The following is a 27,943-nucleotide window of genomic DNA, read 5'->3' on the forward strand; positions in this document are numbered from 1 at the left end:
CTTTCACCTTTCACCAAGGCTGGAGTGCAGTGGCACCATCTGCAACCTCTGCCTCCCAAATTCTAAGTGATTCTTCTGCCTCAGCCTCCAGAGTAACTGGGATTACAGGCGTGCACCACCATGCTTGGCTAATTTTTGTATTTTTAGTAGAGATGGGTTTTTGCCACACTGGCCAGGCTGGTCTCAAACTCCTGACCTCAAGTGATCTGTCAGCCTTGGCCTCCCAAAGTGCTGGGATTACAGGCATGAGCCACTGTGCCCGGCCTTGGCTTCATCTCTGAACCTAGCAGAGAGCTCTGTTCCTGAGCTGTACCTTCTTCTCCCTGGCTTTGTTCATCTTTCTATACTTACCCCAGTTTCTTTTCTTTTTTTTTTTTGAGATGAAGTCTCACTTTGTCACCAGGCTGGAATGCAGTGGCTTGATCTTGGCTCACTGCAACCCCTGCCTCCCGAGTTCAAGCGATTCTCCTGTCTCAGCTCCTGAGTAGCTGGGACAGGCATGCACCAATGTGCCCAGCTAATTTTTGTATTTTTAGTAGAAATGGGGTTTCACCATGTTGACCAAGATGGTCTCGATCTCTTGACCTTGTGATCCACCTGCCTCAGCCTCCCAAAGTGCTGGGATTATAGGTGTGAGCCACCGCGCCCAGCCTTAGTATCTTTTTATCAGTCAAATGTTGCTTTTTCCAAAACGACCTACAGCCCACTCCACCTCCCATCCTCTGCCTATAAAAACCCCAGACACAGCTGATAGGGGAGGGAAGTGGCTTGACTGGAGAGAGGCAACTTCACTTCAGAGGAATGGCTGTACTTCAGAGGAGAAATGGCTTACCTTTGGAGAGATGGCTTGACTACAACGAAGAGCCAGCAGGAGCCCGCCAGACTCCAAGGGAAGATTACCCGCCTGTCCCGTGTCCTCTCTGCTGAGAACCATTTTCACTGCTTAATAAAATTCTCCTCCTTCACTATCTTTCAAGTATCCAGGCGACCTCATTCTTCCTGGACACCAGATGAGAGCTCGGGCCCCACCAAGTGTGGGTACCAAAAAAGGCTATCATACTGGCCCTTTGCCCTCACTGGCTGAGGGCAGCCACCCCAGGTAACAAGGCAAGGAGCTTAGCTGATAACACACCACTGTCCATGGACAATGGAGCTAATAGAGCATTGTAACATGCCCTCTGGGGCTTCAGGGTTTGCAAGCACCCTGACCTGGGCACTGCCATGGGGGGATGGAGCCTCCTTCTGCCCATGCCTGAAGCGGCCAGCTGGATCCTGCCCTTGTTCACTCACCTGCTTCTTCCCGCAAGGGGTTGAGTATGGCGGACTGAGTAGACGGGCACCACCATTACACGTCCAACAAAGAGGTCAAGAAAAATATCCTACATCACCCCCAGGGGAGACCAGAGACAGGCAGTTGGAAGGAGGAGGAGTTGGGGTAGGAACTTTATGCTGAACATGTTGGCTAAACATACATATTCAGCAGGTTATAGGAGGTGCTATGAATATTCATCAAGGTGGTCCCATGCTCAGTTTGCGGTGAATTAACGTTTAGATGTATTATAATTAGGCCCTATATGTCCAGCATTTTTTTTTGAGATGGAGTCTCACTCTGTCACCCAGGCTGAACTGTAATGGCATGATCTTGACTCACTGTAACCTCTGCCTCCTGGGTTCAAGCAATTCTCCTGCCTCAGCCTCCCAAGTAGCTGGGACTACAGGTGGGTGTGTGTGCCATCACGCTGGGCTAATTTCATATTTTTAGTAGGGACAGGGTTTCTTCACGTCGGCCAGGCTGGTCTCTAACTCCTAACTTAAACTGATACACCTACCTTGGCCTCCCACAGTGCTGAGATTATAGGAGTGAGCCACTGCACCCAGCCCCCTCCACTTTTTTTCTGAGACAGAGTTTCACTTTTGTTGTCCAGGCTGGAGTACAATGGCACGATCTCAGCTCACTGCAACCTAAGCCTCCCAAGTTCAAGCAATTTTCCTGCCTCAGCTTCCCGAGTACCTTATATTACAGGTGCACATCACCATGCTCGGCTAATTGTTTAAATATTTTTAGTAGAGACGGCATTTCACCATGTTGGTCAGGCTGGTCTCAAACTCCTGACCTCAAGTGATCCACTCGCCTCCTCCTCCCAAAGTGCTGTGATTATAGGTGTGATCCATCATGCCTGGCCGCACAGTTTATTCTTTTTTTTTTGAGGCGGAGTTTCGCTCTTGTTACCCAGGCTGGAGTGCAATGGCGCGATCTCGGCTCACCGGAACCTCCACATCCTGGGTTCAGGCAATTCTCCTGCCTCAGCCTCCGAGTAGTTGGGACTACAGGCACGCGCCACTGTGCCCAGCTAATTTTTAGAGACGTGGTTTCACCATGTTGACCAGGATGGTCTCGATTTCTTGACCTCGTGATCCACCCGCCTCGGCCTCCCAAAGTGCTGGGATTACAGGCGTGAGCCTCCGCGTCCGGCAGGATTTTCTTTTAAGCGCATACCAGCATCCAACCATATCCTCTTCCATAGCCATATATCAATACAATTACATGTCATTCGTTCATTCAGTGACTCACCTTGAGGACCTCTTATGTGCCAGGCACTGTTCTACACACCAGGGATGCAGCAGTGAACACAAGGTTCCTCCCCTCATAGGCAGACAGATATATAACATGTCATGATGGGTCCCAGCAAGAAAATAAAAACAGGCCAGGCACGGTATCTCACGCCTGTAATCCCAGCACTTCGAGAGGCCGAGGCGGGCAGATCACGAGGTCAGATCAAGATCGTCCTGGCCAACATGGTGAAACCCCATCTCTACTAAAAATACAAAAAATTAGCCGCGCGTGGCGGCGTGCGCCTGTAGTCCCAGCTACTCGGGAGGCTGAGGCAAGAGAATTGCTTGAACCCAGGAGGCGGAGGTTGCAGTGAGCTGAGATCGTGTCACTGCACTCCAGCCTGGACGACAGAGGGAGACTCCGTCTCCAAAAACAAACAAAAAACAAAACCGTAGTTGTGCTTAGCTCTTCGCAGTTACGCGAGGGCTGACACACAGTGCTCTTCCCATCCTCTCCAAAGCCCTGTGATTCGGGAAAGGGAAGAAAAGAGAGCTGAAGTGGGAAAACTTGACTCCATCTCAGGGCGGCCTGATTCCAACCCTGGTTTTAGTGTAAGACACAGGTGGCCAGAACTGAAGACGCCTTGACTCCAGCTCTCAGTGAGGCGGTGTCTAGCAGGGGAGACCTGGCACTTTTGCAAACAACTCAGAACAGGGAGGAGAGTGGCGACAATATAAGAGGATGCTGCGGGCAGTTAGGGGGGTAGTATTTGAAAATGGGCCCTTCGAGAGCGGGAAGGATTTGTCTTTGTGGGGAACAACGGGAGTAGAGGATCCTAATAAGATGGCTCAGCCTGCTTAGGCTTCCTTTCAGAAAGCCCCTTAGAGGCCTGACTGCTGCGCTTTAACCCCTTTAAAAGTGGCCCCGCCCCACCCAACAGTCCCTGTCACCCTAATCAGAGTGGCCAATAGCAGAAGAGAAGAGACCACTTTCGCGCTTCAACCGCACTAGGGGGCGGGAAGAGGGCGGGAGAGGCGGGATCAACTCTGTCACATGACCCTCTTCATTGGCCAGAGGCTGCGCCGGTCCTGAGCTACTCAATGATGCTCATTGGCCAGAGAAGGGTGGGCCTGGCGCGATACCACGCCCCCTGATGGCTTAGGTTTGGTTGCGCAGCCGTGGGAGAAGGAGACGCTGTCCTTCCGCAGCAATGGGATCCCGGGTGAGTAGCGGCCCGGGCTGAGCCCCCCAGGAGGGCGGGCAGCGCAGCAGGGCCCGGGACTGAGGCTTGCACGGAGGACCGAGTAGGCGCTGGTGTCCGGGCCCAACCGGACCGGGAGGGTGCCGGGGTTGGAATGAGTGGGTGCCCCGGATCGGGGAAGGTGCGAGAGGGCGCCTTGCTTGGGAGTGGAACGAGAAGGTACTTGGGTCACGGAGACGATGCCCAGGCCTGGAACGTGGCGGGGATTGGAGCAGGCGTACAGGTACCCGATCCCGGGCGGGGAAAGCAAGAGGAGAAGGGGCTGCCCAAGATGTCTGGGTTGGAATGAGCAATTTCTGAAGACGGGGATATCGCTGAGGTCCAGCGCGGGGATGCCCAGTGCCCGGCATGGTGGGACTGGTGAGGGGTCCGGCATGGGGTGGATAGGAGACTTGGGCAGAGATTGGCTCAAGGCAGTCGGGAACGTTGTTAGGGTCAAGGCGGAATGAGCGAGTGTACAGGCCAGAGTCATTAGTGGGGTTGTCTAGCGCAGGGGTGGAGGTACATGGGATGATAAGCGTAGACACCCAGGCTGAGGGCGTTGTAAGTGCTGTAGTGACAGTGGAACGGGGAGGTGTCCGCCTAAGGTTGTAGGGCATGAGAGATGGCTGCCCAGGTGGGGCCAGGCCCTGCACAGGAGTAGAAGTGTCCATTTGGTAGGGGACATTGCCATGGACTTTTCATGGTGGAGAGGAGGTGGAGGCGTCTCACCTTAGGCTCTGAGGGATGGACAAGGTGCCACGGAGACGGACAGGGTGTGGGTTGACTGGATTTAGATCCATCCCTGGAGTGAATCAGGCTTGGAGGCTAGTGGTGTTACTTTGCACCTGCAGGCTCTGCCTCCCAGGGGGACAGCAGGGGCTGCTCTGAACTCTCCTGCAAACAGTGGGCTTCAGTCACCCCTGGAGCATGTGTTCAGACTCATCTTTAATGCCATGTAAGGTTCTCACTTGGGGGCCCAGAAGTCCTAAACGTGTGGCCTGGAAGAGGCATGGTAGTGGTAGCAAGCAGCAGCTGGGAAACACTCCCACAGCCTTGAGATCCCCCAGCCTGGCTGCTTAGTACTCAGTGACCTCAGGCAGGCAGCTCCATCTCAGAGCCTCCATGTTTCCCCAGCCTTGAGATAAACATTGGTCATTGTGAGGGTTCTCAGAGGACTGGACTCAGAGCCTGTGGTGGAGAGTGTGTTCCCAGTCTGGCCTGGAGTAAGGGCTTGGGAAATAGTAGCTGCTGACCCTCTGAGGTTCTTGTCTTCCCTCTTTGAGACTTGGTCCAGGCTGGGAGTGGGGTGAGGGGTAGGGGGACGTGGCTTGCAGTATCAACCTAGGCCCTGACCACTGCGGGTCCCGTAGCTCCATTCACAACCTCCTGGCAGGATGTCTCTACCCTTGACCACCCGGAAGCTTCCTTAGCCCTAGAGTATCATTCTGCCCACCCCTCCTCTCACACCCCCCACACCCCCAGTCCTGGAGCTAGACTGACAGGCTTCTCAGTCCTTCCCACTCACTGGGGAGAAGCTGTTTCTCGTGCTGGCCCAGTGACTTTGGCCGCCGTCCCAGGGAGACAGGGTCTGCCCTGGCCTGTGTGTTCCTTCCGCTTGAGGTCCTGGGAGACCTTGAAGGCATCCTTGGGCTTGGGGGTGGTGGCAGTTGGGGAGGACCCTTCTGGGTCTGGGGTCTGGGCTAGGTGTGATCAAGACACTTATTTCCTGGCCTTGGGAAGGGGCAATGGGGTATAGGGGGTGGGGGGGGTGAGGGGAGTGTCTCCAGAGGTCCAGGGGAAAGCTGCCCAGCACTCTGTGGTCTGCTGGGCCTTGTCACTTCCTGCTCCTTGTCAAATTTAGCAAAAGGTGCACTGAGTACAGAGTCTGACTCTACCACATACCAGCTGTGTGACTTTGGACTCCTGACTTAGCCTGTCTGTTTTTTTTTTTTTTTTGAGAAAGAGTCTCGCTCTGCCACCTAGGCTGGAGAGCAGTGGTGTGATCTCAGCTCACTGCAACCTCCGCTTCACGGGTTCAAGTGATTCTCCTGCCTCAGCCTCCCAAGTAGCTGGGATTACAGGTGTGTACCACCACACCCGGTTACTTTTTGTCTTTTATTTATTTATTTACTTGTTTATTTCCTTCATTCCGTGGTGCCTTCAGAGAGAGGTTTTTTTTTTTTTTTTTTTTTGAGACAGAGTTTTGCTCTTCTTGCCCAGGCTAGAGTGCAGTGGCGTAATCTTTGCTCACTGCAGCCTCCGCCTCCAGGTTCAAGCGATTATCCTGCCTCAGCCTCTTGAGTAGGCTGCGATTACAGGTGCGGGCCACCTCACCCAGATATTGTTTGTATTTTTAGTAGAGATGGGGTTTCATCATGTTGGCCAGGCTGGTCTCGAACTCCCGACCACAGGTGATCCACCCACCTCGGCCACCCAAACTACCTGGATTACAGGCGTGAGCCACTACACTTGGCCAGTTTTTGTATTTTTAGTAGAGATGGGGGTTTTCTGTGTTGGCCAGGCTGATCTTGAACTTCTGACCTCAAGTGATCTGCCTGCCTCATCCTTCCAAAGTGCTGGGATTACAGGCGTGAGCCACTGTGCCTGGCCTGGAGTAGCTTTTCTTATCCAGGGAGATACTCTGCTGTCTTCAACAGTCCAGTGGAAAGAAAACATTCTTGACTTTGTGATGCAACGATTCTTAGTCTGGTGCCTGACATTTTTACTTAGCAAATGGTCCATGGTTTGAAAGAGGTAGAGAAAATGTGGTTTAAAGCCCTGAGTCCGAGTGGCCTATCCAGTTCCAGGTTCTGGGTCCTCTCTGGGGCTGGCCGGCCAGAAATGTTCCTGTTCACAGGGTCCCTGGTAGTCAGAGGGTCCGTGGGTGTGGGGCTGACCGCTGGTGGGCAGATGCAGAGGCCCTCTTGTGTGCTTTTCTGTGTGTTTCCGTGTGCACATTCTCTTGTCTGACTTGGTCGTCTGTCTCTTAGCTCTGCGGAGGGGCCCTCTGGTATGTGCGTCCCTGTCCTTCTGGGGTGTGGATGGTACCCAGGACCCAGCTGGCAACCAGTTGAAGACTTTCTCCCTGGAAGCTCTTGGCCCTGAGGGCTTTGCCTGGGGCATTGGCCCTGCCATGGCGTTCCGGAGGGCTGAGGGCACGTCCATGATCCAGGCCCTGGCCATGACAGTGGCCGAGATCCCCGTGTTCCTGTACACGACGTTTGGGCAGGTAAGGATGGGGTGGGTTGTACTTCTGATCTGTGAAACACTTCAATGCCCAGCCCAGAGCCCCTCCGGGTACAGGAGTCCCAAGTCCTAGCTCTTGCTTTCCGAGATGTGTGCTGTCTCCTCTTTGGATGGGGTTTGCTGTCTGGGGCTTCAGGCCTGTTCTTTACCCTGAGACTATATGAACTCTTTTTTTAAAAAATTAATTTAAAAAATTGTTTTGGCTGGGCACAGTGGCTCATGCCTATAATCCCAGCACTTTGGAAGCCGAGGCGGGCAGATCACCTGTGGTCAGGAGTTCAAGACCAGCCTGACCAATATGATGAAAACCTGTCTCTACTAAAAATACAAAAATTATCCAGGCATGGTGGCGTGTGCCTGTAGTCTCAGCCACTTGGGAGGCTGAGGCAGGAAGATTGCTTGAACCTGAGAGGTAGAGGTTGCAGTGAGCCGAGATCATGCCACTGCACTCCAGCCTGGGTGACAGAGTAAGACTTTGTCTCAAAAAAAAAAAAGTTTTGTTTTTGTTTTTAATAGAAATGGGGTCTTGCTGTGTTGCCCAGGCTGGTCTTAAATTCCTGGGCTCAAGCCATCCACCCACCTTGGCCTCCCAAAGTGCTGGGATTACAGGCATGAGCCTCTGCACCTGGCTCTCTATGAACTCTTGACCTCTGTTATTCAGTTTAAAAAAGGGGTCAATGATGGCCTCCCTGACAACTCCCATATTTGCGGCTGACTGGGCTCTTGACCCTTCTTAAAGCTCTGTCCTGTGGGTTACAGTCCCACCTGAGGGGCAGTGCCCCTGGGGGCAGAGGGTGAGGGTGCAGCAGAAGGAAGTGTTCAGGTGGGGTGATGTGTAAGTGTCATCTTTGAGGGATCGCTAAGAAACGGGCCAGCAGATCTGGGTTTCATGTCTGTCTCTGTCACCTTGAGAACATATCTTCACCTGGACGAACCTCAGGTTCCTCGTCTGGAAATGATGGGGGCTCAGATGGGTGCCCCAGGCTAGGTCCTAGCTCACTCACTGCAGCTAGTGTGATCATGACCTCGGGTGCCAGAGCCCAGATGTCACCTCCTCAGCACGGGCATCTTGCCATCTTTATGTCTTCTTGGTCTATGTTACCGGGAGGCTGGTCAGTTTCCCTGTCTAGGGCGGCTGCCTCTCAGTCACTCTTCTGGGCAGCAGATGTGTACAGAGGGTGGTGTGCGTCCTATCCCTGAGGTGCCCTGGGGCGGGCCTGCTGCCTTGGAACTTGCCCAGGGAGGTGTAACCGGCTGCGCCCCCTCTTCTCTGCAGTCTGCATTCTCTCAGCTACGTTTGACACCAGGCCTGCGGAAAGTCCTCTTTGCCACAGCCCTGGGGACTGTGGCCCTGGCCCTGGCTGCCCACCAGCTGAAGAGGCGACGGAGGAGGAAGAAGCAGGTTGGCCCTGAGATGGGAGGAGAGCAACTGAGCACGGTGCCCCTCCCCATCCTCATGGCCAGGAAGGTCCCTTCCGTGAAGAAAGGTAGGTGTGAGGTGGTGGGCATGGCCTGACCTGGGGTCATAGCCCAGCTGGGCCACTCTCTACCCTGGGATTTTGGGCTAGTGACTTCCTGTCTCAGATCCAAGGTCCCCTCATCCATGAGCAGGACAACAGTAGCGTCCCTTCCTCCAGTAGTCACTGTACTGGAGGGTGACACCGTTGGATGCGTGTGCTCTGTTGGTGGTGGTGGCTTTGGTTGTTCTCATTGGCTGGGGACCCTTTGTGAGCACCCGGGTCCAGAGTGGGTCAGGAGTGTGGCTCCTGGGTCCAGAGAGATGTTCCACGGGCTGAGGAGCAGGAAGAGCCCTGTGGTTCTTGAATCATGCAGGATTCCTCCCATCCCCTTCTCTCTTAAAAATTAAGGTTTAAGGGTTGGGCATGGTGGCTCACCCCTATAATCCCAGCTCTTTGGGAGGCTGACGTGAGTGAATCACTTGAGGCCAAGAGTTCAAGACCAGCCTGGCCAACATAGTGAAACCCTGTCTCTACTAAAAATACAGAAAAAAAAATTGAGGTTTAATTTGCATGCACTAAGATTCAGGCTTTTTAGCATACTGTTGTGTGGTCTTTCACACACATAGAATCACCTGATCACTCCCACGGTTAGGAATCATTCAGTTGGTTGGAAGGTAGTGAGTTCACTCAGCTGATTGCTCAGTCTCAGATCACGCTCCTCCTTTGACTCTCTTTTTTTTGACATGCTCAGTCTCAGATCACACTCCTCCTTCGACTCTCTTTTTTTTGACATGCTCAGTCTCAGATCTCACTCTGCTGCCCAGGCTGGCGGGCAATGGCTCAATCTTGGTTCACTGCAGCCTCTGCCTCCCAGGTTCAAGTGATTCTCCTGCCTCAGGCTCTCGAGTAACTGGGACTACATGCATGTGCCACCATGCCTGGCTAATTTTTGTATTTTTAGTAGAGATGGGGTTTCGCCATGTTGGCCAAGATGGTCTTGAACTCTTGAGCTCAGGTGATCCACCTGCCTCGGCCTCCCAAAGTGCTGGGATTATAGGTGTGAACTACTGTGCCCGGCCATCCTTCTTCTACTCTTTTCCCTGCTTCTCACTGCTACACTTAACTAGACTTAAAGAAAAAAAACAAAAAACAAAAAAAACTGTCTGTTACTCTCTAAATGCCTAAATGCCCTCTCCTACCCAAGCTCTGGTAGCCACTGTTTGGCTTTGTGGCTGCTGGTGTGGTTGTAAAAAACTCTACGGCTCCTCTTAATCTTGTAATATAGAGACCTGGCGTTTGCTACATTGGAATGTTGTCTTGATCTCTTTCCAAGGCAAGGAGTTCTCATGGGTCCTCATCTTGGGAGATTTTTTTTTTTTTTTTTTGAGATGGAGTCTCATTCTGTTGCCCAAGCTGGAGTGCAATGGCACGATCTTGGCTCACTGCAACCTCCATCTCCCGGGTTCAATCAAGTCTCCTGTTTCAGCCTCCTGAGTAGTTGGGATTATAGGCATGAGCCACCATGGCTGGCTAATTTCTGGTAGAGATGGGGTTTCACCATGTTGGCCAGGCTGGTCTCGAACTCCTGGCCTCAAGGGATCTGCCTGCTTTGGTCTCCCAAAGTGCTGGGATTATAGGCGTGAGCCACTGTGCCCGGCCAAAACTTGTTTTAAGAAGCAAAAGTTCCTGAGATGTTTACTCAGAAAAAAAAAGAAAAAAAGAAGCAAAAGTAGCATGTAATCCCAGCACTTTGGGAGGCTGCGGTGGGCCAATCACCTGAGGTCAGGAGTTTGAGACCAGCCTGGCCAATATGGTGAAACCCCCCCACTATTAAAAATACAAAAATTAGTCAGCCGTGGTGGTGCATGCCTGTAATCCCAGCTACTCAGGAGGCTGAGGCAGGAAGATCACTTGAACCTGGGTGGCGGAAGTTACAGTGAGTTGAGATCACGCTACTGCACTCCAGCCTGGGCTATGGACTGAGACTGTCTCAAAAAAAAAAAAAAAAAGAGTCTGGGCACTGTGGCTCATGCCTGTAATCCCAGCACTTTGGGAGGCTGAGGCGGGTGGATCGCCTGAGGTCAGGAGTTCGTGACTAGCCTGACCAACATAGTGAAACCCTGTCTCTACTAAAAATACAAAAAATTAGCCGGGCATGGTAGTGGGTGCCTGTAATTCCAGCTACTTGGGAGGCTGAGGCAGGAGAATCACTTGAACCAGGGAGGTGGAGGTTGCCGTGAGCCGAGATTGCGCCATTGTACTCCAGCCTGGGCAATAAAAGTGAGACTCCGTATCAAAAAAAAAAAAAAAAGGCCAGATGCGGTGGCTCACACCTGTAATCCCAGCACTTTGGGAGGCCAAGGTAGGTGGATTACCTGAGGTCAGGAGTTCAAGACCAGCCTGGCCAATGTGGCAAAACCCTGTCTCTACTAAAAATACAAAAAAAAAATTAGCACAGCATGGCGGCGTGTGCCTGTAGTCCCAGCTACTAGGGAGGCTGAGGCAGGAGAATCACTTGAACCTGGGAGGCAGAGGTTGCAGTGAGCTGACATCATACCATTGCATTCCAGCCTGGGCAACAAGAATGAAACTCTATCTCGAGGGGACAAAAAAGTGGGGGGCATGGGGGCTCACACCTGTAATCCAGTGCTTTGGGAGGCCAAGGTGGGAGGATCATTTGAGTACAGGAGTTTGAGACCACCCTGGGCAACATAGGGAGACCCTGTTTCTCTCTTTTTTTATTTTTTTTAAAGACGGGGTTTCACCATTTTGATCAGGCTTGTCTCAAACTCTTGACCTCGTGATCCACCTGCCTCGGCCTCCCAAAGTGCTAGGATTACAGGCATGAGCCACCACGCCTGGCATGTTTCTCTAAATAATTTTTTTTTCATTTTTTAATTTCTTTTTTCCCAAACTGGATATGATCTAAATAATTTTTTTTTTTTTTAAAGAGAAAGAAACAAAAGTTGGCCTGGTGTGTTGGCTCATACCTACAATTCCAGCACTTTGGGAGGCAGGAGGATTCTTTGAGGCCAGGAGTTCAAGACCAGCCTGGACAACATAGAGAGGCCCTGTCTCTATTAAAAAAAAATAATAAGAAAAAGCAAAAGTCTCCTTCTGTGAAAATAAATTTGAATTGTGTTACCCTGACTTAGAAGGTCAGGTCTGGTTCCCAGATGAGGAAGAAGGAGAAGGTGGCCCAGCAGGGGAGCAGCCTGTACAAATGCCAAATAGGATGCCTGTGTGACACCTGCCCTTCTGCTCCTTACAGGATACTCTAGCCGGAGAGTCCAGAGCCCCAGCAGCAAGAGCAATGACACCCTGAGCGGCATCTCTTCCATTGAGCCCAGCAAGCACTCAGGCTCCTCCCACAGCGTGGCCTCGGTGAGCAGCAGGTGCTAGGCCAGGGCTCCAGGGCAGCCAGGGCTCTGGGGCAGACAGGGCTCCAGGGCTCCAGGGCTCCTGGACATGGGCAGACAGGGCTCCAGGGCATCAGGCTTACCCCTCCTGAGGACTCTGCCTTAAGCAAGCTTATGGACTGGTAGAGTGAAGGGAGGTGAAGATTCATTCATTCATTCACTCACTCACTCACTCTCACTCCTCTACCCAGGAAGGTTCTCAGGCATTGTTCCTAATTACTCACTGTGCCAGGTGTTGGGAGAAAGGTGGGCAGGTGCAGAGGAGAGAAACTGATGGTCTCTTGAGGAGACCCGTACCTGTGAAATTGCAGGTTGTTCATTCATTAGCCACTGACAAGCACCTGTGTTATACCAGGGACTCTGCCAGGCACTGGGAGTGTGGAGATAAATAAAGGCAGAAGGTTGGCTTCTCCTGGGGTGTGGCTTTTGGTTCAGCAAGCAGAGTCCCAACTCTGAGCCAGGCTGGCACAGGGGCAAGCAAGAGCTGGGGGTACCTATAGCCCAGTGGGGCGGCTGCTCATGTGGATGAAAAGCAGGGCCCTGGCACAGAATGGGTACTCTCTGTGTTCTCGTCCAAGAGGTAGAGGAACTGTGGAGTAGGGGATGGACACACCAGGCAGGAGCGGGCTCAGGGGGGTTCATAGGTTCCTGGGCTGGGTGTTGGTCTCAGGATTCCTTTCTGCTTTGGTGGTTTCTATGAGGCAGCATCGGACACTTGGAGTTTGTGGTTCTAGGCCATTCTGAGGGTGTGGATGCTGTGGCCAGGGATGAGCTTGGGGATGGCATTTGGAGGGGGTGTGTGGCCCATGGTCAGGCAGTGGGGGAGGGCTCGAGGGGCCCTGCAGAGGGTCCGGGAAGGCTTCATTCTTTGTTCTTATACTGACTGGTGCCCAGATGGTGGCAGTGAACTCATCCAGCCCCACAGCTGCGTGCTCGGGACCATGGGACGCCAGAGGGATGGAGGAGTCTCTGACCACCAGTGATGGCAATGTGGAGAGCCTCTACATGCAAGGTGTGGCCAGGAGGTGCCTGAGCTTCAAGGGCAGGGTGGGTGGCAGGAACGGTCCCTTCCTAGGAGCCTGGCCAAGCTCAGGTCACTTTGCCTCTCACTGCTGCCCCAAATCCCAATTGGGTGATTTCCAGCCATTTCTGAACGAGGGACAGTGTCTAGGAACAAACCTGATCTGAAAGAAGGCCTGGAACCTGAGCTGCCCTGGCCATGTGACCCCACCCAGGTCTTGCCCTTCAAGGCCCTCTTGCCTTCTTGATGTTCTGAGCCCCGTCTTGGGTGAGACTGTGTGGGGGTTGACTCTCCCTTCTCGCCTCACCCATGCTCAGGCATGGAGCTGTTCGAGGAAGCTCTACAGAAGTGGGAGCAGGCACTAAGCGTGGGCCAGCGGGTGGAGAACAGCAGCACCCCCACGCCGGGGGATGGCCTCCAGAACCCAGAGACTGTGTCAGAGCCACTGTCAGAGGTAGGTGGTCTTCTGTGTCCCCCTGTACCCATGGGAGAAGGTTGGCAGCACAGGAGAGGGGCAGCCACCCTTAGGGAGGCAAGCAGGCTCCTGTCCTCTGGGACTGTGGATTTCCTTCTACGAGGGTATTATTTACATGAAACAAAACAATTCATGTCACATGCTCAGCACGATGCCTGGCACTTGGTAAACAGCTGTGCTGAGAATCACACCCCTTTCAGCCCTGTGAAGGGCAATGTGCAGTCCTGAAAGACTGGAAGGGAAGATGCTTCTGTTGAAAGTTGGCTGCATTGCTAGACCTTTTTTTTTTTTTAATTGGGACGGAGTATCACACTGTCACCCTTGCTGGAGTGCAGTGGCACGATCTCAGCTCACTGCAGCCTCCACCTCCTGGGTTCCAGCGATTCTCCTGCCTCAGCCTCCTGAGTAGCTGGGATTACAGGTGCCCATGACCACACCCAGCTAATTTTTTGTATTTTTAGTAGAGATGGGGTTTCACCATGTTGGACAGGCTTGTCTCAAACTCCTGACCTTGTGATTCACCTGCCTTGGCCTCCCAAAGTGCTGGGATTACAGGTGTGAGCCACCATGCCCAGCCCTTTTTTTTTTTTTAATGTGTTTTTTTGGGGCACCATCCAAGTTTTCTACAGTGAATATTTAATTTTTTTTTTCTTTCTTTTTTTTTTTTTTAATTAGAGATGGGGTTTCACCATGGTCTTCATCTCTTGACCTCATGATCTGCCTGCCTCAGCCTCCCAAAGTGCTAGGATTACAGGTGTCAGCCACCGCACCCGGCCTATTTATTTATTTTTAAGATGGCATCTTGCTCTGTTGCCCAGGCTGGAGTGCAGTGGTGCGATCTTCACTCACCGCAACCTCCACCTCCCAGATTCAAGTGATTCTCCTGCCTTAGCCTCCTGAGAAGCTGGAATCATAGGCACCTGCCACCACGCCCAACTAATTTTTGTATTTTTACTAGAGACAGGATTTCAACATGTTGGCTAGGCTGGTCTTGAACTCTTGACCTCAAGTGATCCACCTGCCTCGGCCTCCCAAAGTGCTGGAATTATAGGCATGAGCCACTGAACCCGGCTACAGTGAATATTTATTATTTCAATATCAGGAAAGGAAAATGAAGTTAAAAGGCTAAAATTAAAATTTTTGTGGCCAGGCATGGTGCCTCACACCTGCACTTTGGGAGGCTGAGGCAGGAAGATCGGTTGAGCCCAGGAGTTTGAGATCAGCTGGTGATTGTCCCAGCTACTAGAGAGGCTGAGGTGGCAGGATTGCTTGAACTGAGGATGTCCAGGCTGCGGTGATCCAGCCACTACACTCCAGGCTGGGCAACAGAGTGAGACCCTGCCTTAAAAAAAAAAAGAGAAATAAGCTCAAATCCCGCTGAGCTTGTAACTTCTGCTGGCATGTGGACAGATGGGCACCCCCTCTTTCAGGAGCAGCTTGACGATATCTGGAGAATCATCTGGGGCCTCGCTAGGAAATAGGAATAACTTCAGTCATTAAAAACGGAGTTAGCCGGGCGCGGTGGCTTATGCCTGTAATCTCAGCATTTTGGGAGGCCGAGGTGGGTAAATCACCTGAGGTTAGGAGTTCAAGGCCAGCCCGGCCAACATGGTAAAACCCTGTCTCCCCTAAAAATACAAAAATTAGCTGGATGTGATGGCGCATGCCTGTGATCCCAGCTACTTGGGAGGCTGAGGAAGGAGAATTGCTTGAACCCAGGAGGCAGAGATTGCAGTGAGCCGAGATCATGCCACTGCACACTAGCTTGGGTAACAGAGTAAGACTCCATCTCAAAAAAAAAAAAAAAAAAAAAAGAGGGAGTTGAATCCAGGGAATTGGTTGCATAGGTGAGGCTGGAGCTGGAGGGACATGGGGAGGAGGTAGTGAGCCCAGAGCTTGGGCCAGGGCTGTCTTGTGGGGGCTGAACCACAGTGGAGCAGGGGGTGTGGGCACTTCTGGTGGCGGAGGTAGAAGGAGGAGGGGAGGATTTCTCTGCCTATTCCTCTCTCACCCCTGCCTTCATTCCTCCACCCGTGTCTCCCATTGGCTGAGAGCCACCTGGCAGGGGGACCTGGGAAACAGCTTGTGGAACAAGGGTGGGGCTATGTCTGGCACAGCTGGTAACAAGTTGAAGGTGTCCATGCCCTCTGTCCCTGCTGTGGCATGAGCTCAGGGGCATGATCGCTGCAGTTGTAGGGGTGTGAAGGTTGGGGAAATACCTGAGGTTTGAAGTGACTCAAACCCTTGAGTGCCTGCAGTTGCAGCTGGGTCAGGTCCTGTCTGCAGGTGGGCAGGGAATGAGCAGCTGTAGAAGTGTGTTAGGGAGAGGCCGGGCGTGGTGGCTCACGCCTATAATCCAAGCACTTTGGCGGCCAAGGTGGGTGGATCACCTGAGGTTGGGAGTTCAAGACCAGCCTGACCAACATGGTGAAACCCCATCTTTAAAAAAAAAAAAAAATGTGTTAGGGAGGGGGCTTTATTTTCCAAATTGTATTTCCTGCTAAAACTATATCTGAAAATGACAGAACTTGCATTGTTTTCCTTATTGTGAAAGCAATTACATATTCCTTATCACATTATGAAAAGTACAGAAATAGGAAAGAGGTGGGGTGTAAAAAAAGAGCCCTGACTCTAAACAGACAGCTCAGGGTTGTGTGGTGTGGGCCCTTGGCCTCCTGGAGCACTGGCACTCTGCGGGGGCACCAGCAGCAGCCATTTAGGCCTGGAGGCAGAGAGGTAGGTGCTCAGTTAATGACCTCTAGCATGTCATTGACGCTTACAGCCCTTCATCCAGGCATCACCATTTGTATCCTTCCAGGCATTTTTTCCCTATGTATTGCTATAATTTTTATTTTGTTTTTTTGAGACAGAGTCTTGCTCTGTCACCAGGCTGGAGTGCAGTGACGCGATCTTGGCTCACTGCAACCTCTGCCTCCCGGGTTCAAGCAATTCTCTTGCCTTAGCTTCCCCAGGAGTTGGGACTACAGGCAGGCGCCACCACGCCCATCTAATTTTTGTATTTTTGGTACAGACCAGGTTTCACCATGTTGGCCAGCATGGTCTTGATCTCTTGACCTTGTGATCTGCCCACCTTGGCCTCCCAAAGTGCTGGGATTACAGGTGTGAACCACTGTGCCTGGCCTATTGCTATAATTTTTAAACAGTTTTATTGAAATATAGGCCAGGTGCAGTGGCTTACACTTGTAATCCCAATACTTTGGGAGGCTGAGGTGGGAGGATTGTTTGAGCCAGTAAAGGAAGAGTTCAAGACCAGCCTAGGCAACATTGAGATTCTGTCTCAAAATTTTTTTTTTCTTTTTGAGACAAGGTCTTACTCTGCTGCCCAGGCTGGAGTGCAGTGGTGTGACCAACTAGCTGGGTGTCATGGCACATACCTGTGGTCCCAGCTACTCAGGAGTCTGAGGTGGGAGGATTGCCTGAGCCCAAGGGTTCAAGGCCGCAGTGAGCTATCATTGTGCCACTGCACTCCAGCCTGGGCAACCCTGTCTCTAAAAAAAGAAAAAGAAAATCTGTAATCCACATAGCAATTGAAATTGTACAATTGAGTGGCTTTTGGTACATTCACAAAATTGTGTATCTATCATCACAATCAATTTTGGAACATTTTTATTATCGTGAAAAGAAACCCCTGGCCCGGCATGGTGGCTCATACCTGTAATCCCAGAATCCTTGGAAGGCCAAGGTAGGGTGGAACTCCTTGAGCCCAGAAATTCAAGACTAGCCTGGACAGCATAGTGAGACCCCATCTCTGCAAAATATTAATAAGTTATCTGGGCATGGTGGTGCACACATATAGTCCCAGCTACTCAAGAGGCTGAGGCAGTAGGATCCTTTGAGCCCAGAAGGTCAAGGCTGCAGTGAGCCACGATTATGCCACTTCCCTCCAGCCTCTGCAGCAGAGTAAGAGAGCCTCTGCAGCCTCTCCAGCCCTGTCTCAGCAACAACAGCAACAGCAACAAAGGAACCCTGTGTACTCTGGCAGTTCGCGTCCCATTCCTTCGTTCTGCCTCAGCTCTAGGCAACCACAAATGTGTTTTCTCTACTTCTGGATTTCCCTATCCTGTACTTCTCTAGAAATGGGATATGCGGCCACAGAATACGTGGCCTTTCGTGACTGCCTCCTTTACCACAGCAGGATGTTTCCAAGGTTCACCTGTGTTGCAGCGTGGATTGCCGTTTTGTTTCTGAGGTAGAGACAGACCACGTTTTGTTTACCTGTTCATCAGTTGATAGATATTTGGGTTGCTTCCATGTTTTGGCTCTTATGAATAATGCTGCCATGAACATTCATATATAAGTTTTTGTGTGGACATATGTTTTCTTTTCTCTTGGGTGTGTACCTAGAAGTAAAATTGCTGGGTCACATAACTCCATGTTTAATGTTTTGTTTTTTTTTCTTTCTTTTTTTGGGGATGGAGTCTCACTCTGTTGCCCTGGTTGGTGGGCAGTGGTGTGATCTCAGCTCACTGCAACCTCCACCTCCCAGGTTCAAGCTCTTCTCCTGCCTTAGCTTCCCGCATAGCTGGGATTACAGGCATGCAGCACCATGCCTGGCAAATTTTTCAATTTTTGGTAGAGACAGGGTTTCACCATGTTGGCCAGGCTGGTCTCAAACTCCTGATCTCAGATGATGATCCATCCGCCTCAGCCTCCCAAAGTGCTGGGATTATAAGCATAAGCCACTGCGCCCAGCCTCCATGTTTAACTTTTTGAGGAACCACCAGGCGGTTTTCAGAGCGACTGCACCCTTTTTTGTCCTCATCAGCAGCCTATGAGGGTTCCAGTTTCTCGACATGCTCACCAGCACTTGTTCCTGTCTGTTTGGTTATGACCATCCTAGTGGGTGTAGGTAGCCTCTCGTTTTGATTTGCATTTTGCGGATAGCTAAGGATGCTGAGCATCTTTTCATGTCCTTCTTATCCACTGTTACATCTTCTTTGGAGGAATGTCTTTGTTTATTTTGTACTTGGGTTATTTGTGTTTTTATTAAGTTCTAGGGTTTCTCATATTCTGGAGAAAGTCCCTTATCAGATGTGGTTGCAGATATTTTCTGTCATCCTATGAGTTGTCTTTTTACTTTTATTTATTTATTTCTTATTTCATATTTATTTATTTTGAAACAGAATCTCGCTCTGTCATCCAGGCCAGAGTACAGTGGTGCGATCTCAGCTTACTGCAACCTTTGCCTCCCGGATTCAAGCACCTCTCCCGCCTCAGCCTCCTGCATAGCTGGGACTACAGGCGCCCACCACTATGCCTAGCTAATTTCCGTATTTTTAGTAGAGACAGAGTTTCACCATGTTGGCTGGGCTGGTCTCGAACTCCCAACCTCAGATGACCTACCTTGGCCTCCTTAAGTGCTGGGATTACAGGCGTGAGCCACCGTGCATGGCCTGGATGCCCCCTTTTTTGCTGGAGCCCCCTGAAGCACAGTTTTTTGAGGGTGAAGGTATCTGTTTTTCCCTTTTGTTTTCGTTTTTTTTTGAGATGGAGTTTTGCTGTTGTTACCCAAACTGGAGTGCAATGGCAGGATCTTGGCTCACCGCAACTTCTGCCTCCTGGTTCAGGCAATTCTCCTGCCTCAACCTCCTGAGTAGCTGGGATTACAGGCGCACATCACCATGCCCAGCTAATTTTTGTATTTTTAGTAGAGATGGGGTTTCACCTCGTTGACCAGGATGGTCTCCATCTCTTGACCTCGTGATCCACCCGCCTTGGCCTCCCAAAGTGCTGGGATTACAGGCGTGAGCCACCGTGCCCGGCCTGTGTGTCCCTTTTGTTGAGTGTGCGTCTGATGTCACATCTAAGAACCATTACCTTACTTGAGAGCTTTTCACAGTGACACACACTTGTGCCAAAACTGCAAGGCTCTGCTGGCCACACAGGGCGGGTCCTGGCCCTGCCCAAGAACTGAGCAAAGGGGCAGTGGGTCTGGGGTCCTGTAGGCTTGGGGCTGCATCCAAGCTCTGCCAGGCTCTTGCTGGCCATGGGGACCACTTAACCTTGCGTTTCACCTGTGAAATGGGGTCCTAGTGATCCCGGCCTCAGAGGGACACTGTGAGGCTGAACAGTGAGGCACCTGGCCCAGGGTGGCACTCAGTAAATGGCTGCCATTTCCATAATTTCCATCCCTCTCTGAGCTCTTCTGACCAGTTCTCCCCAGTGGCCTCGGCTTTCGTCTCCTCCCCACAGGTCCAGTTACAGGCAGGTGCAGGCTCTGGCAGCCTTTGTGGAAAACAGTCAGGCTGGATCATGCGTCCCCTCAGCACTCAGCCCAGAAGCTTCAGGGGTGCAGGGAGGCGTGCCCCCTCTTCCTTTGCCTCGACCTGGAGGCCCAAGGGTAGGAACAAGACATCAAGGCCACAGGATGCTGTGCACTCTTTGGAGCAAAGTGCTGAGTGAACCTTCTCCCCGTCAGACCATCCTCCCACCACTCCTCTCCCACCCTAGGCCTCTGCCAGTGTTCTCCGGCCACCTGCTTCCTTCCCAGGCGGCCATCCCTTTGCTGCTTAGTCAGGGTGGCGGCTGCTGGCGATAACCCATGACCCCAGAGCTTCACAGCGCTGGAGTCCTCCTCACTTTGCGCTCCAACAACACTACAACAATTATTACCTGTCCCTTGCTGCCCCCTGGTATCAGGCACTGTACTTCGCCAGGCGGGTCATGCCCATGCAGCAGAGGAGGGCTCAGAGGCCCAACGCTTTGCCTTCCTAAGCATGCACGGTTAATGCAAACAGGGGCTCCAGCCCGGCTCCTCCTGGATGGCACTGTGTCTACTGCAATGCTGCCTGCACCCCAGGAGCTTCTGGGGGTCAAACTCTTCCTCAGTAGTAATAATTACAGGCTGGGCGAGGTGGCTTGCTCCTGTAATCCCAGCACTTTGGGAGGCGGAGGCGGGCTGATCACTTGAGGTCAAGTTCAGGACTAGCCTGGTCTACATGGTGAAACTGTCTCTCTACTAAAAAAACAAAATTTAGCTGGGCTTGGCAGTGTACACCTGTAATCCCAGCTACTTGGGAGACTGAGGCGGGAGAATTTCTTGAACCCAGGAGGTGGAGGTTGTGGTAAGCTGAGATTACACCACTGCCCTTCAGCCTGGGCAACAGAGCGAGCGTCCATCTCAAAAAAAAAATAAAATAAAGTAATAATTACAATATTTATTCTAAGAGCTACACTTACTGGTGGCCACCACGGGCCAGTCTTGTGTGAAGTGCTTTGCCTACGTATGTTCTTTAAGTTTTCCCTGAGATCTTAGGAGAAATCACTGTTTTTTTTTTTTTTTTGAGACAGAGTCTCACTCTGTCGCCAGGTGCCAGGCTGGAGTGCAGTGGTGCAATCTTGGCTCACTGCAACCTCCGTCTCCTAGGTTCAAGCAATAAGAGAAAGCATTCTTATTTCCCTTGACAGAGAGACTAAGGCAAGGCTTGGAATGGGGAAATTATTTGCCTGAGGTCACACAGTGTGGAACTAGTGCCACAATCTGAATCCAGGCATGTGTGGCTCTAGAGCAGTGCTACTCTGTGGAAAGCCACATGCGACATTTAATATTTCCTATAGACCACAGTAAACAGCACAAAGTAATGGGCAAGATTAATTTTAATAATATACATGTGACCTTTGAACAACATAGGTTTTTTTTTTTTTTTCTTTTTTCTCTTTTTTTTTGAGATAGGGGCTTGCTCTGTCTCCTAGGCTAGAGTACAGTGATGTGATCGTGGGCTCAGGCGATCCTCCCATCTCAGCCTCCTGAGTCGCTGGGGCTACACGTGCCCACTACCATGCCCGGTAAATATTTTTGTATTTTTTATAGAGATAGGATCTCACCATGTTGCCCAAGCTGCTCTTGAATTCCTGGACTCAAGTGATCCTCCTATCTTGGTTTACCAAAGTGCTGGGATTATAGGCATGAGCCACTGCACCTGGCCAGATTATATTCAATAAATATATAGGAGAATGTTTTGGAAATTTATGACAATTTAAAAAACGTCACAGATGAACCCGCTTAGCCTGGAGCTACTGAAAGAATTAGGAAAAAGACATGTCACAAATGCATAAAATATATGTAGATACTAGGCTTTATAAGTTACTAACATAAAATATACACAGATCAGCTGGTCACAGTGGCTCACGCCTATAATCCCAGAACTTTGGGAGGGCAAGGTGGGGGGATCACCTGAAGTTAGGAGCTTGACACCAGCCTGGCCAACATAGTGAGGCTGAGGCAGGAGAATCGCATGAACCCAGGAGGTGGAGGTTGCAATGAGCAGATAATGTGCCATTACAGTTCAGCCTGGGCAACAAGAATACAACTTCATCTCAAAAAAAAAAAACAAAAACGCTGGTGGCTCACACCTGTAATCTCAGCACTTCGGGAGGCCGAGGTGAGCGGATCACCTGAGGTCAGGAGTTTGAGACCAGCCTGACCAACATGGCGAGACCCCATCTCTACAAAAGAATAAAAATAAAAAAAGGCATGGTGGCTCAACGCCTGTAATCTCAGCACTTTGGGAGGCCGAGGCAGGCACATCACAAGGTCATGAAGTTAGGAGTTCAAGACCAGCCTGGTCAACAAGGTGAAACCCCGTTGCTACTAAAAATACAAAAATTAGCTGGGTGTGGTGGCAGGCACCTGTAATCCCAACTACTCAGGAGGCTGAGGCAGGAGAATCGCTTGAACCCAGGAGGCAGAGGTTGTAGTTAGCTGAGATCATGTCACTGCACTGCAGCCTGAGTGACAGAACAAGATTCTGTCTCACAAAAGAAAAAAAACAAAAACAAAAACCACACATCTATTATAAAAAGTTAAAATTTGGGCCAGGTGTGGTGGCTCACGCCTGTAATCCCAACACTTTGGGAGGCCAAGGTGGCCAGATCACCTGAGGTCAGGTGTTCAAGACCATCCAGGTTAACATGGGGAAACCCCACCTCTACTATAAATACAAAAATTAGCCCAGTGTGGTGGTGCATGCCTGTGATCCCAGATCCTTGGGTGGCTGAGGCAGGACCCTGGACACTTGAACCTGGGAGGTAGAGATATATGTATGTGTATATGTATATATATATATATATATATATATATATTTTTTTTTTTTTTTTTTTGAGATGGAGTTTCTCTCTTGTCGCCCAGGCTGGAGTGCAGTTTTCGGCTCACCAAAACCTCCACCTCCCAGGTCCAACTGATTCTCCTGCGTCAGCCACCCAAGGATCTGGGATCACAGGCGCGCACCACCACACTGGGCTAATTATTGTATTTTTAGTAGAGATGGTGTTACGCTATGTTGACCAGGCTGGTCTCAAACTCCTGACCTCAGGTCATCCCACTGCCTTGGCCTCCCAAAGTGCTGGGATTACAGGTGTAAGCCACCACACCCGGCCTTTAATTTTATTTTAAATTTTATTCTTATTTATTTATCTATTTGTTTTGAGACCAGGCTATGCAACTGGCTATTTTTGTATTTTTGGTTTTACCATGTTGCCAAGGCCAGTCTCAGACTCCTAGGCCCAAGTGATTCACCTGCCTCGGCCTTCCAGTGTGCTGGGATTACTGGTGTGAGTCATTGTGCCTGACCCAGTGATTTGCTTTTCTTTCTTTCTTTCCTTCCTTCCTTTCTTTCTTTCCTTTTTTTTTTTTTGTTGAGATGGAGTTTTGCTTGTTACCCAGGCTGGAGTGCAATGGCGTGATCTCGGCTCACCGCAGCCTCCGCCTCCTGGGTTCAGGTAGTTCTCCTGCCTTGGCCTCCTGAGTAGTTGGGATTACAGGCACACACCACCATGCCCAGCTAATTTTTTGTATTTTTAGTAGAGACAGGGTTTCACCATGTTGACCAGGATGGTCTCGATCTCTTGACCTCGTGATCTACCCGCCTCGGCCTCCCAAAATGCTGGGATTACAGGCGTGAGCCACTGTGCCTGGCCCTCTTTCTCTTTCTTTTCTTTTCTTTTCCTTTCTTTCTTTCTTTCTCTTTCTTTTTCTTTCTCTCTTCTTTTCTCTCTTCTTTCTCTCTCTCTCTTCTTTCTTTCTCTATCTCTTTTTCTCTTTCCTTTCTTTCAACAGAGTCTTACTGTGTCACCAGGCTCCAGGCTGGAGTACAGTGGCACCATCTTGGCTCACTGCAACCCCTGCCTCCTGTGTTCAAGCAATTCTGCCTCAGCCTCCCTAGTAGCTGGGACTACAGGCGTGTGCCACCATGCCCAGCTAATTTTGTATTTTAGTAGAGATGGGGTTTCACCATGTTGGCCCGGATGGTCTCAATCTCTTGACCTCGTGATCCGCTCACGTCGGCCTCCCAAAGTGCTGGGATTACAGGTGTGAGCCACCGCACCCGGCCTGTTTATTATTTATTTTTTGAGACAGAGTCTTGCTCTGTCACCCAGGCTGGAGTGCAGTGGCGCCATTCCAGCTCAATGCAACCTCAACCTCCTGGGCTCAAGTGATCCTCCTACCTCAGCCTCCTGAGTAGCTGGGTGTACAGGCACATGCCGGCTTAATTTTTGTATTTTTTGTAGAGATGGGGTCTTTCCATGTTGCCTTGGCTAGTCTCAAACTTATGGGCTCAAGAGATTCTCCTGCCTCTGCCTCCCAAAGTTCTGGGATTATAAGTGTGAGCCACCTCACCCGGTCTATTTTTCTGCCTTATGATTTCTTTTTTTTTAATTTTGAGATGGAGTCTCACTGTGTCACCCAGGCCGGAGTGCAGTGGTGCGATCTTGGCTCACTACAACCTCCACTGCCCAGGTTCAAGCAATTCTCCTGTCTCAGCCTCCTGAGTAGCTGGGACTATAGGTGCACACCACCATGCCTGGCTATTTTTTTGTATTTTAGAGATGGGGTTTCACCATGTTGGTCAGGCTGGTCTTGAACTCCTGACCTCACATGATCCACCCGCCTTAGGCTCCCAAAGTGCTGGGATTACAGGCATGAGCCACCGTGCCCAGCCACTTATGATTTTTTTTAATAACATTTTATTGACTCCTCCCCCAACCCTCCCACCCCTTTCACCCTCTGGGGAAAAAATAAATATCATTTTCTTTTCTCTGGCTTAGTTTGTTGTAAGGATATAGCATATAATACATAGAACATAGAAAATTTGTGCTAATTGACTACGTTCTCAGTAAGACTTCTGGTCAACAGTAGGTTATTTATCAGTAGTTAACAATGTACTAATAACTCCCTCTACTCTTGGAGGAGTCAAAAGTTCTTTGTGGGCCAGGCGCCTGTAATCCCAGCACTTTGGGAGGCTGAGGCAGGAGGAGTACTTGAGCCCATAAGTTTGGAACCAGCCCAGGCAACGTGGCAAAACCCTGTCTCTACCAAAACAAAAAACAGAAATTAGCCGGGTATGGTGATGTATACCTGTAGTTCTACCTACTATGGAGGCAGAGGCGGGAGGACCACTTGAACTCAGGAGGTTGAGGCTGTGGTTAGATGTGATTGTGCCACTGCACTGTGGGCTGGGCGATAGAATGAGACCCTCTCTAAGAAAAACAAAAAATGTTTTACGTGGATTTTCAACTGTGTGGGCACAGGTACCCTAAGTCCACCATTTTTAAGGATCAGCTGTACTTTATGTAACCTGGTATATCCAAAATGTGATCATTTCAGTGTGTAATCAACAAAAAAGATTCCTGGGATGGGCTACGCTTTTTGGTATGGTGTTTGGAATCTGGTGTGCATTTAGACTCTGGGACTGTCCAGGTTTCCCATGCTCAGCTGCCACACGTGGATGGTGGCTCCTGTATTGAGCAGTGAAGGTCTTTTTTCTTCTTTCTCTTCTCTCTTTCTCTCTCTACTTTCTTTCTTTCTTTCTGGAGCCTCTGTACTTAGCTGCTGAGCCCCAGAGCTTCTCCCCTTTCCCCAGGGACCTTGGGGTGGGAGAAGGGGCTGTTTTCACGGAGAGCTTGGAGGGTCTGAGTTGAGGCTCATGGTTTTTACGGCAGCCAGAGTCACAGCGGAAGGAGTTTGCAGAGAAGCTGGAGTCCCTGCTGCACCGTGCCTACCACCTGCAGGAGGAGTTCGGCTCCACCTTCCCTGCGGACAGCATGCTGCTGGACCTCGGTGAGCTGGGCCTGGCGCAGGTGGAGTGGGCACGGAGGGTGGCAGGGATGGAGGTGGGGAGAAGGTGCGAGGACCAGGGTGTGGACCTCACGTGATCCAGCACCTTATTGCACAGATGGGGAAACTGAGGTGTTCCCTTCTCCATGGCAGGCTGGAGCACAGGTGAAGGGAGGCCCTGGGAATCCCCAGCGAGTGCACCTGGCCCTGTCCCCTTTGGGTGCGACCTTGGGGCTCATGTGACAGCATCTCCCCGATGGCTCTCCCAGGCCTTCTCTTCGAGTCCCTTCCTGCGGCTCAAACTGCGTGGATGGATGGGGTGCCTCCTGGGAGGCTCACTGAGAGCAGGCCAAGGGTCAAGACCAGAGCTCTGTTGTTGGGTGGGTTGAGGTCAAATGTGACATTACTGAGGGAAACCAAGTTGTTTTGCCAAATAGCCGCTGTCGTCTCTGTGCCTGCCGTGTCCTGGACCCCTGCAGTGAATGACCCCTGGGTTTCTCCCTGTGCACTCAGCCCTGTCAGGGATAGTATCAGATTCCCAAGGGTCTAGATCCTTGCCTCTGCCAGTGGGGACACAGAACTGGAGTGGGTTGGGACAGCCACGAGTCCTTCCCTGGCTTCTCCCCACCTGCTTTCCGTGTGGCTTCTCTGTTGGAGGAATCTGCCTCCTGTGGCCTCCCTACATGGCAGAAAGGGCTGGGGGGACCTTCCCCACTGCAGGTCTGTGGCCTTTGCTTGCTCACCAAACTTTCCCTGAGCACCCCAGAGGTCCACACCCCTCAGCCCTTGGCAGAGCAGGGAGGGGAAGCCCAGGTGAGTGGCCATGGACTCTCTCGAGCCTTTGGTATCAGTGGCTGAGTTTCAGCTTGTCAAGAGGACAAAGGCGGCTTGTCCAGGGCCACACAGCACAGCAGAGTCCTCCCCTGCAGAGCTGGGGGGCCTTCAGACCTCAGGTCTAGCAGTGCGACCTGTGAGCCTGGCAGAGCCGCTCACCAGCTGAGGGCCCACACCTGAGGCTGACAGCCTTTGAGGATGCCGTGGGGATTGAAGGAGGTCACTCACTGAGGCGACGAGTCCAGTGTCTTCACACAGAAACACTCAGCATGTCAGAGCTTTGCCCCTGAGCATGGGCATCACAGACCTGGGATGAAGCCTCCCCTGGGCCTGGTGGGGGCTTTGGGTACTGGGATTCCTGCTGAGCACTGTGCTCGGAGTCTCAGCCCCTCCCTCTCTCGCCGCTCTTCCCAGAGAGGACCCTCATGCTGCCCCTGACCGAGGGCTCGCTGCGGCTGCGGCCGGACGACGAGGACAGCCTGACCTCAGAGGATTCCTTCTTCTCCGCCACTGAGGTGACTTGGGGCGGGGACCAAGCCTGGGGTGGGGTGAAGGCTTCACCTTCTACAGGCTCATGGGGCTGGCACTGGGTCATGGGAAAGTGGAGGCATTTCCTCCGACAGGAGCAGAATTTGGATGCTCCCACGGGCCTCCTTGAAGCTGTCGGGGATTGGGGGAGGGCTGAGAAATCGGGGCCGTTGTCCTGTGGGTGAGAGCAGGGGTTGTGCCCCGAAGGGCTCCAGCCGTGTTAGCCTCTCCCTCCTCTAGACCACTGTGCCCATTGCTTGGCCTCAGTCTCCTGCCATGGGCACGTGGATCAGGCACGGGAGGACATGTACATGTGCCCTTTAGGTGGCCTCTTTGGGAAGGTGCCCTGGAGATGGGGGTGCTAAGGGCCAGAGCTGGGCTCAAACTGGGGCCTCCTGGCCAGTTCCCTCCGACATCCCCTCAGAGAGATTTGTAGTAGGCAGGCACCTGAGGTGGCCATTGTGGCTGCCCGATGAGCAGGTCCCCTCTAGCCACAGCATGGTGCTCACCCAGGCTTCCCCGGCTCCCTCCTCTGCATCCTCCCCCAGCTCTTCGAGTCCCTGCAGGCTGGAGATTACCCTATCCCACTCTCCAGACCTGCTGCTGCCTACGAGGAGGCCCTGCAGCTGGTGAAGGAGGGGAAAGTGCCCTGCCGGACCCTCAGGTGAGCAGCGGTGGAGTGAGGGAGGGGACAGGAGGCAGTGGGTGACCCTGGCCCTTGTGGGAGGTGGAGAAGCCAGTGGTGCTTGGTGAGGACTCAGCCTGAGTGAGTCCAGGCTGCCTGGGGTCTGTGGTGAGCCGGCGACAGCTCCTCACCCAGCTGCAGAGGGCCTGGATAGACCCATACTGGCAGGTCTGGTATCAATAATGACAGTAACAAATGAATATGATTCATTAAGAACAATAGTTAATACCTGTTCTAAATTCTGAGAGGCTGTTTGCTTCTACAGCACATATACTAAAACAGAAATTGGAATGGGCCCGGCATGGTGGCTCATGCCTGTAATCCCAGCTCATTGGGAGCCCGAGGCAGGCAGCACATTCGAGATCCACCTGACCAACATGGTGAAACCCTTTCTCTACTAAAAAT

The 27,943-nt window shown here is 51.6% G+C and overlaps 1 protein-coding gene across 2 annotated transcripts in view; it reads left to right on the plus strand.

The window, feature by feature from the left end:
* The first annotated feature begins 3,715 nt into the window (after positions 1 to 3,715).
* MIGA2 (mitoguardin 2) overlaps positions 3,716 to 27,943 on the plus strand; it is a 36,283-nt gene continuing 12,055 nt past the window's right edge. Inside the window, exons 1-9 of one of the 2 annotated variants that reach the window (XM_035259917.3) lie at positions 3,716 to 4,038; positions 6,788 to 7,026; positions 8,320 to 8,530; positions 11,775 to 11,887; positions 12,817 to 12,934; positions 13,261 to 13,397; positions 25,377 to 25,494; positions 26,740 to 26,840; positions 27,402 to 27,517. In XM_035259917.3, the coding sequence (XP_035115808.1) occupies positions 6,931 to 7,026; positions 8,320 to 8,530; positions 11,775 to 11,887; positions 12,817 to 12,934; positions 13,261 to 13,397; positions 25,377 to 25,494; positions 26,740 to 26,840; positions 27,402 to 27,517 (1,010 nt within the window). In that variant the 5' untranslated portion in view covers positions 3,716 to 4,038; positions 6,788 to 6,930. The remainder of the gene's footprint in view (positions 4,039 to 6,787; positions 7,027 to 8,319; positions 8,531 to 11,774; positions 11,888 to 12,816; positions 12,935 to 13,260; positions 13,398 to 25,376; positions 25,495 to 26,739; positions 26,841 to 27,401; positions 27,518 to 27,943) is intronic. The other variant, XM_002743368.6, reaches the window with a different exon arrangement.

This window comes from Callithrix jacchus, chromosome 1 (assembly GCF_049354715.1).
Source record: "Callithrix jacchus isolate 240 chromosome 1, calJac240_pri, whole genome shotgun sequence".
Lineage (NCBI taxonomy): Eukaryota > Metazoa > Chordata > Mammalia > Primates > Cebidae > Callithrix > Callithrix jacchus.